The 12,881-nt window shown below is 42.6% G+C and overlaps 1 protein-coding gene across 1 annotated transcript; it reads right to left on the minus strand.

Annotated features, from left to right (window-relative positions):
• Positions 1-1,399: 1,399 nt before the first annotated feature.
• Positions 1,400-7,401, minus strand: LOC309701137 (vitamin D3 hydroxylase-associated protein-like). Its single transcript, XM_082525149.1, has 15 exons — positions 7,101-7,401; positions 6,654-6,767; positions 6,167-6,307; positions 5,694-5,827; positions 5,336-5,542; positions 5,198-5,238; positions 4,948-5,072; positions 4,593-4,718; positions 4,405-4,502; positions 4,071-4,170; positions 3,949-3,992; positions 3,807-3,846; positions 3,623-3,731; positions 2,657-2,802; positions 1,400-1,717 (listed from the first exon to the last, which is right to left on the minus strand). Exons 1-15 carry the CDS (start codon positions 7,278-7,280, stop codon positions 1,595-1,597), a joined length of 1,728 nt encoding a protein of 575 aa, XP_082381275.1. The 5' UTR covers positions 7,281-7,401; the 3' UTR covers positions 1,400-1,594.
• Positions 7,402-12,881: the final 5,480 nt, after the last annotated feature.

Here is a 12,881-nt window from a genome sequence, read left to right on the forward strand (position 1 = left end):
TATAGCTCCAAGCTACCTCATTGAGCTACTTAGATTATACACCCCTGCTAGAGTACTAAGATCATCTTCCCAGTCACTCTTGGTACTGCCGAGATCCCGGCTGAAGACTAGAGGTGACCGAGCGTTTGCCTTGGCTGCACCCAATCTATGGAATAACCTCCCCATCGCTGTCCGTGAGTCTGATTCCATTCAATCCTTCAAATCGCGGTTAAAAGCCCACCTATTTAGCCTTGCCTTTTTCTACCAGTTAATGCTTGTTAGTTAGTTTAATGCTTATTTCTATCTCCGGTCTATTCTTAACTACTTTTAATCATTTTTAAAATTTTTGACTGTTTTATCCTTTACATATATTGTTCTTTTATGCTTTTATATGCATTTCTTTTGCTTCTATGTTTTTAATGCCATTTAACCTGCTAGCATGTTGGTACTTTGCCATAGCCTGTTACGAACTTGCACGTTCATGTGTTTGTTTTGTGCAGGTGATGTACCTTTTTATGTTAATTCAGCTGTGCCAGGGCCCTGCTCCGATTGGTGCGTGGATACACCGCCCCGACGTGACTGGTTCCAGCTGGAGGACCCGCCCATTAAAAGGAGTCTGGAGTGCTACTGCAGGAGAGGTCCTCGCGTTTCTCCTCATGACCCAGCAGTGTAACTGTGGCAGCCGCTGGCTACAGTGCGGCTTAAAAGTTGTGGAAGTGGAGTGGGTAGGGGTGAGCTGCCGTTTCTTTTGATCACCCGTTTTTTCCTGTTTTGAATTAGTTAAGGAGGTCAGATTCTGTCTTTACTTTTGACTTTGTTTTGGTAAGGTCAGGGGAGCGGGATTTGTGTAGATTTGTTTTTGTTTATTATTTTGGCCTTGGCTCACCCTGAAGTGTTGACACTCCCGTTTTGTTGTTCCTTTTTTTCACTTTGTAAATAAATCACATTATAACGAACGGATTTGTTTCCTGTGGCTGCTTGGGTCTTGGGGTGGGAAGCGAGTGCCTCACTCATGTTATTGCCTGGCCCTAGACGGGTCGTAACAAGCCTTCATCCTTCCCTGTTACTTCATCTTACCCTCTTGTATGTTAAGCACTTTGGTACACCACTGGTTTTAAATGTGCTGTATAAATAAAGGTTATTGTTGTTGTTGTTGTAAACAAAAGCAAATGTAGTATGTACTAATTTGTATATGTATACAATGTAAATCGTAGAATTATGTGCACAAACAGTAATATTACTTTACATACTTATTATTTAATGCTAATTCTTAACATTTTTACACATGTACTAGCACTGTCTCTTTGCCTACTGTTGACATGATTCCAGTTTTCGTTCTTTTAGTGCCTTTTCATACTTTATTACATGAAATGGATGGTAATACGACAAAAGACCTACAACAATAAGAACAAAAAATGTGTAATTTTAACAATTACCTTTTATTTAACCTTCAACAAACAGCCAAAAAACAAAAAGTGCCCAGATTAAGCTTGTAGTGTAGAGAATACTCCACTATTTATGACACCATTAGCTCATTATTACAGGAAATACTCAAGTTAACATGTCTCCTCTCAAGTCTGCAGCCTCTCCTGTGAGACTGACAAAGAAAGCAGCTTTACTTCTTGCTTTCTTTGACCAGTTGTTCCACTTCCTTCATGAAGCGCAGGCAGAGCTCATCCTGCCACGGCAGAGCAACACACTGAACCGCCACAGGTAGACCCTCGCCACCGGACACTGCCTGAACACAAAAAAACACTCCTGTCACTTAATGCTCAGCAGCTGAACGCACCACCTAAATGTGTAATTTACTAAACAGGGCAAAAGAGCACAATCCCCAAATAGTGCTGAAAGGTGTTTACCTAGAAAAAAAAATGGATTTGCTGAATTCATGGGGAAGTCATGTGTGTACATGTGTTCATCTGTGATCTCACGTATTGTCAAAGTGCATGCAGCTGAACTTGTGTAGATCCACCAGTAATAAGTAACGGTTGTTGGAGCACAGCTGATGTGCTGAAAACCGTGTGCTGTTTACACTCCTGGAATTATAACTGTTTAAGTGGAGTGTGATAAAACTTTATTAAGGAAAAATGTATTTTTAAAGTTTATCAACATAAATACATTGCTTTAATGTCCATCAAAGGTCTGATTCTTCTGAGGATCAGTGCTGTCCTCCTCCCTGTTTCTCCATTTTTTGGCCGTTTCCCTTTGAACCCTATTGCACAGGCTGTGAAACTGAAGAGCTGGAAGCAGTTTTGTTGCCGCTGGCATTGTGTGACTCCTTTAGGTTAGAGGCTCCAGGTCATCTCTGAAGCTATTGAGCAAATTTAGCATTAAGTGGCTTGGTAGCTCTGTACCTTGGAATTGTTAGTCTGCTTGCCTATCGATCCTGCTCAATGGTTCCACTTGCACATGTGCTGCAATCAGCTGATTTCACTTCATATGCCAGAAGAGGAAAATAGTGACGCAGTCTACAGCGTGGATATAAACATTAAACACGTGCAAATGGATCATTTACAAAAGTCTCTGAGCCCCCACTTCTTAACTGAAGTCTTCTTACTGCACTCGCTTTGGAAAAATCTATTTTTTTTCATGCCAAAAGTTTGTCCTGACACAACGTGTTAGTAAATCTGGCTCTATGTTCTCACTCAGTCTTATCTCACTGGTACATGTTGCCTACCTCTTTGAAGAGTTTGTCCCACATGTCCTGATAACAGCCCTTATAGTGCTTGAGTTCTTCCTCATCCTTTGTGGTCACTGTGGAAACAGTGACTACACCCGCAGGAAAGGTAAGGAGATTGTAGAGTATCGTGTAGCTAACAGCAGCTTAAAACGCAGAAAAGACAAAACAATTACTTACTTACTTACTCTATATCCAGACCCAGGTTACTTTTTAAATCAAGTAATGTCTGGAGAGTCGTCCTCATCTTTGATGAAATGTCTCTTTTTTTCCTCTTTTCAAAGTTCAGTTGTATTATAACGTGTAACTGTTTTGTACACTAAGGAGCTTGGAAATAAAAGTGTCTGGACTTCTTTAGGTTTCTTGAAGACGTTTCACCTCTCATTCGAGAAGCTTCTTCAGTTCCAAGAGCAGCTGGTGGAGAGTCCCAGATTTTAAGCCCCATGGAAGTGTCCCCAAGAGGGTCATGGACCACCCATTGATCCTATACCTAATCACACCATCCAAGGTGTGGAAACGGGTGTAAGTCACAAGCAGCAATGACGTTTTTCTTTCCAAGCTCCTTAGACTACAGTGACCTGGATGACTGAGTTCACAGACATGTTTTGTACACTGTCATTCTTTTTTTTTATCATGTCTATCCAGTTCCCCAGTGATGAAACCCGCTGAATCCACTACAACATGAATTACACTTTAGCTAAACTTCATTTACAAATAGAAGTACTAAACACAATAAAAATTAAACTGGAAAAATAAAGTGTTTTTTATTAGTTACTGTTATCTTTTGCCTTTTATATTTTACATATCTTTGTAATTTTCTGAAACTATTAAAGTAACAATATCTGATCTAATTTGTGACTTTTGCTTCACACTTTAAACATCTTTAAAGTCCTGTAATTACATTTTTTTGAAAACAAAGTGATAAATACAGAAACTAAGTTGTCTGTCATACTGAGTGAATCATACTTGAAAGTTTGCCACAGTATAAGAAGTTGTAGGCTGGTCCAATCACAGGACACAGCAGCACATCAATGTTGCAGCTCCTCCAATGTGCTATTGTCTCTTGAATGTAGTCCTAAAGAAAACACAGGAAATCTCAATTTCTCCTTCAGACTTTCATACGTGACCATGCATCATCAGCTGACAGTACCTCAACAGCAGCATGTTGCTTCCACAGCTCTGGAACAGATCTAAAAATGAAGCAGAATGTTTGGATATAATTCCTAGCACATGGAAATGTAACAAAGAAACGATTCAAGCACAAATGAAGAATTTCAAGGATACTTTCTCACCCAACTCCACAAAGAGCATCAAAGTTGGCAGAAACACGAGGAAACTGCCAAAAAAAATCAGCATCATTATAAATGTTTTATCAGACTGAACTGTGAAGTTAACTGTTAAACCAAGGACTCACCACGGGTTTGAGCAAGAATGAAATGGTTTTCTTCAACCACTTGGGAAAGCCATAAGGAAAAACCTGAGGCTCCAGACAAGGGTCCACAGGTCCCCCTTCCCTAAAATGAAAGAGATCATTGGCACAGGAGAAAACAGTCTGTTCAGAGACACTGAACTGAGAATTACTGTAATGGTTTCAAAAAGAACCACAACCCCATGTTGCTCGTAAAGACAATGGCAGCATGGTGATGTTTAGTGGTTAGAACTAAAAAGAAACAAAATCTCTAAATGTTAGATGATTTAAGTTTAGAAAACAAATGGTACTAACTGACTTATTAAATGGAACAACTCACAGTTTTTGTAGCAGGGTGGTAGCTCCATCTGCAAATACACCCTTTATCAAAAGCTCAGGGATAGTTTGATCCATCTTCAGTGGACAGTAAGGGACGAGCTAAAGACACAAATATCAACACTGAGGACCTATGACTCATATCACATACGTGGCTTGACAGTGATCATAGTGTGTGTGGTGACGTCTTACTGTGTGCCCTGCTTGCTCTAGCAGAGCTTTGACCTCTCTGACGCCTCGGGCCATGCTTGGAGATGGATGCGTGTAGCCATCGCTTTCCAAATAACCGATCCTTAGAGGTCTGGAGCTTCTGTATATCTAAGGGTCAATCTTTTTTACTTCCTCAGTCAATTAAACATAATCAGTTTGCAAAGGTTAAGATTACAGCCTGTAAAGTTAGTTCTGTATCTCAGGACATTAATAACAGGTGAGGTAAGAGTAATATAAAGTGAAGCGTTAGGACAACCATGTATCCGCTTAATTTGTAGTTTTTAACCAAAAGAATAATCATTAACAGATTATATGAACCTCACAGTACAGGACACACCTCCATGTTAAAAGGTAATGGTGGAACAGTGGGGTCCAAAGAAAACATGTGGTCACAAAGAAGTGCCTGCATGCACAGAGCCAGGCTGTCCACATCTCTTGCCATGGGTCCAGGAGATGACGGCACTAGTTTCATACGAAATATAAAGCAGTGACTCAAATATTTGAGACAGTTTGTGTCTGTGAAATATTGCTATACAGTGGTTATGTAACTACATTTACTTTATATGTAAAGTACATATGTTTCTTACCCGACTTTTGCCCTCGATAAATTGGACGAAGGCCCTGTAAACTAATCATTACACAAAAGTGTTAACAAAGACAAGAGTTTAACTCAGTGTAACTCAATGTGTAATAAATTTCCAGGAAACTGACTGAATGAGACCCACCTGAGCCGACCTGCAGTTGGTTTGAAACCACAGATTCCACAGAAGGATGCAGGAATACGGATACTGCCACCTATATCAGTGCCTATACCAAGCAGAGAGCCCCCTCCCCCAATGAGAGCCCCCTCCCCACCAGATGAACCTCCAGAGGTCTTCTGGGGGTTATGAGGGTTCACAGTCTGCCCGTAGATAGGATTACTGCAGTCATAGCTGTCAACAGACAGTTAATGAGTCTTTGCATATTATTTTCATTCATATTTTCATTATTTGCACATTTGGAATGGACAAAGGCAACTTAACACATGCACTCAGTTTTAAATGTGCTGTAGATTTTTATGTGAGTAACTGATAAAAGATGTACTTTAAAAGAGCTTGAGGCAAGTTGGTTCTCACAAAGGGAATAGCTCCTTGTTTCTTCAGGACTTGAACGAGCACACTGTCCTTTTCAGCGGGCTGGTCCAGGTTAATGACCACACCACAAGAACAGTCATGATTCTAGTGTTGGAAAAAACAAAGATGATAATGTTACATCAAATACCTGAGCTATGATGCTCGAGAATACTGTACCATACTTATAAATACTGATGGGAAATACTTCAATACTCCCAACCCCCTGAGCCACGGTCATCTGCAACCGGAAGGTCGCCGGTTCGATCCCCCAGGGCATCTGTGGCTACAACTGTAGCTTGCTTCCACCAGTGTGTGAATGTGAGAGTGAATGAATAGTGGAATTGTAAAGCGCTTTGGGTGCCTTGAAAAGCGCTATATAAATCCAATCCATTATTATTATTATTAACTGTAACTGAAATTTGCATTGCATAACCTTTGTAATACCTTAAATGTAATATTTTCTTTGATGCTAACTGGAACTCCGTACAAGAGACCATCCTTGTTGGAGCCAACAGTTGTCAGCTGGTCCAAACTCTCCAGCAAAATTTCAGTGCAGCAGTTCAGCTTTTTGTTTACAGCCAGAGTCTGTTGGAAAGGAAACAAGCACAGACAGATTGAGATTAACTTATTCACCTAAAGGGATTTTAATCTTTGTAAAATATTAAACTCTTGTTGGAAACACAGACATTACTTGACACATCAGTCTGTGTTGCTTATATGAATATTATTATCCAGTGTGTCTAAACTTTAACTGTAATAAGACAATTCTGTGTAAAAAGAACTAAAAAGCAGTGAGTTATAAGTAGGAGTAATGTCAAAAATAAACAACATTAAGATAAGTCTGAGTAATTTAAATGATTACTTGTTTAAAAAATGACTTTTGCTGTATTTGATCTATTATGAAAGATTTGTGTCATGCTGGATATTGAACCTTTTCCATGTAAGAGTAAAGCACATCCTCGGGGCGCAGTAAACCTTCGTTCAGCTGCTGTGTCAGCTCAGACAGGGAGAGCGTCAGGATGAAAGCAGAGTCAGTTGTCGGATGCTAGGAGACACAGACCCACACAGAATCATTATGTTATTATTTCTTTTAAAGGCTGCAACAAAGAGACGGAACCACATCCATGTACAGATTCAGGATTCTTCCTTCCACTTTTTTTTTACAAACTTTCTCAAACACAGCAATGAGTTCACTGCACTTAAACGGTTTGCACAGTCATAACTTTCATTTTCATGCTCAAGCATGGAGACATTGCAAAGTGCCAGTATTTTGGTATTTAATAACTACACCTCTGCCAGGTTAAACTAAAAGCAGATCATTAGCTGAGATTATCGATAAAGAGAAACTAGAAAAATCCCCAAAGCTCTGAACTCTCACCGACTGTTTGTACTGGAGCACCGCCTGCTCTGCCCGCTGCAAGCTCTCGTCTCTCCTGTTTCTGGCTCTCTGTATCTTTTCCTCTGCCTGTCGGAGGCTGTTGATCTTTTTCACCCGCACAACCAGGTATCCCACAATGCAGGCAACACCAGTGAGCAGAGCCGCTGTCCACTTGTCCATCTTCACTCTCTTAATAAACGGTTCAGTGTTCTGCGTGATTTTCGTCTTTGTCCTGGGGCTGCAAATGGGTTTAAATGCCACATGGTCCTAACACACAGCTGTTTAAACGCGACAGGCTTGCCTTGTTTTAGCTGTGAACTAAAGTGGGCGTGGTGAGCATGTAGGGTTGATTAACTTCAGGACAGACAAAAAGCCTTTTTTAGTTACTCATTAACCAGTAGCCACCAACAACTAATATGATAAGAGATAAGATAAGATAAGATAAAACTTTATTAATCCCTCGGGTGGGTTCCTCTGGGAAATTCGGTTTCCAAAAGCACAGCACCGACAGAAGTTACAGTTACAGAATATTATATACACACACACACACACATATAAATACAGAGACATATATAAATAAAATATACGAAGGGGATAAATAGGAATAAAAATGAAAATACAAGTGAATTGCACATTTCAAGTATGGAGTCTATTGCACCATTGACTATTAACAAAAGTATTACACAAAAGGTATTGCACAGTGAAGTGAAGAGGCACTACAGCTTAGTTGTTCCCCCCTCCCTTGTCCCCCTGTTTCCCCTCCCTCTCCCCTCCAGAGAGGAGTTAAACAGTCTGATGGCGTGTGGGACAAAGGAGTTTTTAAGTCTGTTAGTTCTTGTCTTGGGGAGAAGCAACCTGTCACTGAACAGACTCTTCTGGTTGTTTATGGCCGTGTGCAGAGGATGCCCAGCATTGTTCATAATGTCCAGCAGTTTCTTTAGTGTCCTTTTCTCTGCCACTGTCACCAGAGTGTCCAGCTTCATGCCGACCACAGAGCTAGCCCTCCTGATCAGTTTCTCCAGCCTGGATGAGTCCTCCTTTGCTGTGCTGCTCCCCCAGCACACCACAGCATAGAAAAGTACTCCAGCAACCACTGACTGGTAAAACATCCACAGGAGCTTCCTGCAGATGTTAAAAGACCTCAGCCTCCTGAGGAAGTACAGTCGGCTTTGGGCTTTTTTATACAGGTGCTCTGTGTTGCATGACCAGTCCAGTTTATTGTCCACCCACAGCCCGAGGTACTTGTACTTGTTGACCACCTACACCTCCTCCCCCTCTATCTGAACCGGCAGTGGACCTGCTCTAGACCTCCCGAAGTCCACAACCAGTTCCTTAGTCTTTGAGGTGTTGAGTTGCAGGTGGTTTGTGTGACTCCACGCAACAAAGTTCCTCACCAGGCTCCTGTACTCCTCTTCCTGATCATCCCAGATACACCCCATGATGGCTGTGTCATCTGCAAACTTCTGAATGTGGCATAATTCAGAGTTGTAGCAGAAGTCAGAGGTGTACAGGGTGAAGAGAAGAGGGGACAGCACAGTTCCCTGTGGTGCTCCTGTGCTGCTGACCACAGTGTCCGACGTGATGTCCTTCAGCCTGACGTACTGTGGTCTGTCGGTGAGGTAGTCGGAGATCCAAGCCACCAGGCAGGGGTCCACCTCCATCCTGTTCAGTTTTTCTTGAAGCATACAGGGCTGGATGGTATTAAAGGCACTGGAAAAGTCAAGAAACAGGATCCTGACCGTGCCTTTTCCCCCATCCAGGTGTGAGTGGGCTCTGTGCAGGAGGTACAGGATGGCATCCTCCACTCCGACATCCGCCTTGTATGCAAACTGTAGTGGGTCCTGGGCATGTTGTACCTGTGGTCGGAGGAGGTTGAGGAAGAGCCGCTCTAGAGTCTTCATAAGATGTGACGTCAGTGCCACCGTTCGGAAGTCATTCAGCTCATTGGGCCGGTTCCTTTTGGGGACCGGGACGATGCAGGATGTCTTCCATAGGGCGGGCACTCTCCCCAGTCGCAGACTGAGATTGAAGACTCGTTGTAGCGGCTCCCCAAGTTCAGCAGCACATGCCTTTAGCATCCTAGGACATACCTTGTCTGGGCCTGCTGCCTTTCTGGGGCGAAGCTTCCTCAGTTCTCTCCTGACCTGATCCACTGTGACACTGGGAGATGTTTGGGAGGGGGGGGGGGGGGGGGGGGGGCAGATGTCTTGCTGCTGAGAGAGGGATTGGAGGAGGGGGGTGTCATAGTGTCAGGAAGGGGGGAAGCGAGGGAGGTAGGAGAGTGGGGAGAGGACTCTGTAGTAAAGGTGAGGGTGAGGGTGGGGGTTGTGGGCTGGTCAAAACCTGTTTCTTTCGTTTGCCTTCTCCACAGTCCCCCCCACTGTACTTTTCTTGGTGTTGTGGCCTGTGATGGTTTTCACACCATTCCAGACCTCCCTCATATTGTTCCTCTCCAACTTCTGCTCCACCTTCCTCCTGTAGGTGTCCTTTGCTTCCCTCAGGCAGCGTTTCACCTCCCGCTGTGCTGCTTTCATCTCCTCCTTCACTTTGCTCCTGAAAGCCTTCTTCTTAATGTTGAGGACAGCTTTGACTTCCTGTGTTACCCACGGTTTGTTATTAGGATAACACCGTACCGTCTTAGCAGGGGCGACTGTGTCCACACAAAAGTTGAGGTAGTCTGTAAGACAGTGTGTCGCCCCCTCTATGTCCTCACCATGTGGGCTCAGAAGCACATCCCAGTCTGTGGTGTCATAGCAGTCTCTCAGAGCATCCTCCTTTTCTGGGGTCCATCTCCGGATGGAGCGCGTTGTGACAGGCTGCCTTTGGACGAGGGGTGTGTATTGTGGCTGTAGGTAAACCAGGTTGTGGTCTGACTTCCCTAGTGGGGGGAGGGGGGTGGCTCTGTATGCATCTCTCACATTAGCATACAGTAGGTCAATTGTCCTGTTGCTCCTTGTGGGACAATTCACAAACTGGTGAAAAGCAGCCAGAGTAGAATCCAGTGTGGCATGATTAAAGTCTCCAGATATAATAATGAAAGCCTCGGGGTTTTGTGTCTGAAGTCTTGCTGTGACTGTGTGTATTTTCTCACAGGCAGCTGTTGAGTCAGCCCTCGGAGGGATGTAAACACACACACAGATCACATGACTGAACTCCCGAGGTAGATAATATGGCCGCAAGCTAACAGCTAGCAGCTCCAGGTCCGGACGGCATACCGAAACTTTAACGGAGACGTGTCCAGGGTTACAGTATCTGTTGTTAACGTAGACCAGGGACGTGCAGAGGGGGGGGGGCTAGAGGGGCTTGAGCACCCGCCCCTTTCCTGATGAGTGCCCAAAGTGCCCTTTTGTTGAGGCAACTTTTAAAAAATTTTTATTTATTTTTTTATGTGTGTGTGCGTGCGGAGTCCTTTCTGTGCCCCTCAACAATAATATTTAACTATTAATCACAGTTTTGCTAAATAAAAGGATCTGGCTTGCATCAGTCACATGATCACTATTAACCAATGATCGCCCTCGACGGCAGAACGCGCTGGTTACGAGCCGGGAACGAGCTCACAAAGAGCACGCGCATTTTTTGCGGTCCGGAGCTGTAGGAGAAACACAAGTTAACTCAGAGACACAGACTGATGCGACAAAACCAGTAAGTAGGTGTACAGCGTACACTGTAGTGTGTAGCACCCAGGAGTATTAGCTTATTACGTACACGTTGGTAAGCTGTCTTGTTGCAACTGACGAACTGAAACAAACGAGCGTGCTGTGTGTGCAACAGCGCGACAAACATTACCTGTCCTTTTATTAACTGCACAGGTAGTGCTGGTCACAGCTGCTGGCTACCTGTGTAAGGCTGTCATGGGTCTGTAGCTCTGTCACCGTTTTAGGGAACATATTTAGTTTTAAAGTATTTAGAACATATTTAGTTTTAAAGTATTTAGAACATATTGTAACGATGGTTAAGTGTTATTGTACAGTGACATGTTGGTGATCTCTGCACACTGTTGTTGTTCCTTTAAGATTCATGTTTGGTTGTGGTGTACAGGAAGGGGTGGGTGGGACCTGGTTGTTCTGTGTGTGTGCCAGGCTGAAGAGAGGTGAGTTCGAGAGCGCTTCCCCCTGAGTTAACAACCCGCTGGCTTATGTGCCAAATAAACGGACAAACTGAGACCCCAACCGTCTGGTTCTTGTGAACGTTACAATATTTAGTTTTAAAGTATTTAGAACATATTTAGTTTTAGAGTAAGTTTCTGGGCATTTCCTGCCTTTCTGGAGGGATTATATTTCACTAAAAAACGATCTAATATGCATGTCCACATAATAATTATTATAATTATAATATATTAAAAAACACAAGCTGTATTTTAAAAAACATACATTAAGAAGCAGATTATATTAGATTTATATTTTAAATAAGACAAAAGTTGGATTTTACAGCAGTAAAATGATTGTATCTCTACAGTTTAAAGATGTAATAAGCTTTGCCCTGCACAGAGTGGATAGTGAAACAAATGGAATCATCATAAATACATTATTTCATATTTATTACTTCCCCCTCCTCATTGCTTTATTATTGTAGCTCTAGTAATGAATAATAATGTAAGGATTCTGGATCAGCACCATGATGCCCATAGTATATACAGTATTCTGAAGAAGGTCTAAAATGTCACTGTGTGTGCATGTGTGTGTTTTATTTAGCTGGATTTAAAAAAATATTACTCATGATATAACATTGTGCAGACATGGCTGGTAAGGACATGAGGAGGAAACAGTAGGAGCTGTATGAGGCTACTAAAGGCAGTGCTATAACATTTTTCTGTCATCATTTTATTATAGATTAAGTGCAAGAGTTGTTAGGTGTGGATAATTAGATTATAGTTTATTGCAATAGCAAGTTGTGCCTTGTTCTCAGATAGACAGCAAGTGGAGAGTGATATATGAAATGATGGGAAGGAAGGAAGAAGAGAAGCAAAGAGTGATTCACAGGCAGAGCCGAGTTTATGTCACAGTTTTTTGTTGCCTTATGGTTCCAAGCGCTGTCACCAATCTTTGCATTTTGTTATTATCTCATGACACTTGTTTAATCAGCTACCATCTCTCCTGTGGACTTTTTAATGTCTACAGTCTCAGATCAACACAGCCCTGCCCTTCCCATATTAGATTCTTGATGAATGTGTGTTGTTGTTATTCAGCCTGGTTCAATGTGCCCCTTTTTAACTTTGAGCACCCGCCCCTTTAAACCTCTCTGCACGTCCCTGACGTAGACAATGAGTCCCCCACCTCTGCTTTTTCCGCTGGCCTGCGTGTCCCTATCGGCTCTCACGGATGTGAAACCGCATAGGTCTACGTTAGCCTGTGGCGTTAGCTCGGTTAGGCACGTCTCCGTGAAGATAAACAAGCTGCACTCACGGTATAGTCTGTGGTTGTTCAGAGCGCACAGTTCATCAATCTTATTCTGTAGCGCGTTCACGTTGCCCATTATCACTGTCGGGATTGATGGTTTGAATCGCCTCCGGTGATCCGCTCTCCTCGCTCCAGCATGAGCGTGAGAAAGAGTGATTAACCCACTAACAAAAAATCAATATGCTATGTAATTAATAGCATAACACAGTACTAACTTAGCCTATATGCACAAGAACATAAATAATAAACTTCATTCAACACTGTAAAATTAATTAGCTCCAAGAAATTATGGATACAACTATAAATATAGTTATTTGGCTTATATCGTGATATATATCGTTATCGCCCGAAATGAAAAAGCATATCGTGATATGAAAAAATCTTA

This window comes from Aulonocara stuartgranti (assembly GCF_965226115.1).
Source record: "Aulonocara stuartgranti genome assembly, chromosome: 23".
Lineage (NCBI taxonomy): Eukaryota > Metazoa > Chordata > Actinopteri > Cichliformes > Cichlidae > Aulonocara > Aulonocara stuartgranti.

Excerpts from the sequence above, each read along its gene's own strand:
- LOC309701137 (XM_082525149.1), bottom strand. The coding sequence starts at position 7,280 with ATGGACAAGTGGACAGCGGCTCTGCTCACTGGTGTTGCCTGCATTGTG. Across the intron at positions 5,828-6,166 it reads AAGAAAATATTACATTTAAG|AATCATGACTGTTCTTGTGG; the intron begins GTATTACAAAGG and ends TTCCAACACTAG. Across the intron at positions 5,239-5,335 it reads CCAACTGCAGGTCGGCTCAG|TTTACAGGGCCTTCGTCCAA; the intron begins GTGGGTCTCATT and ends TGTAATGATTAG.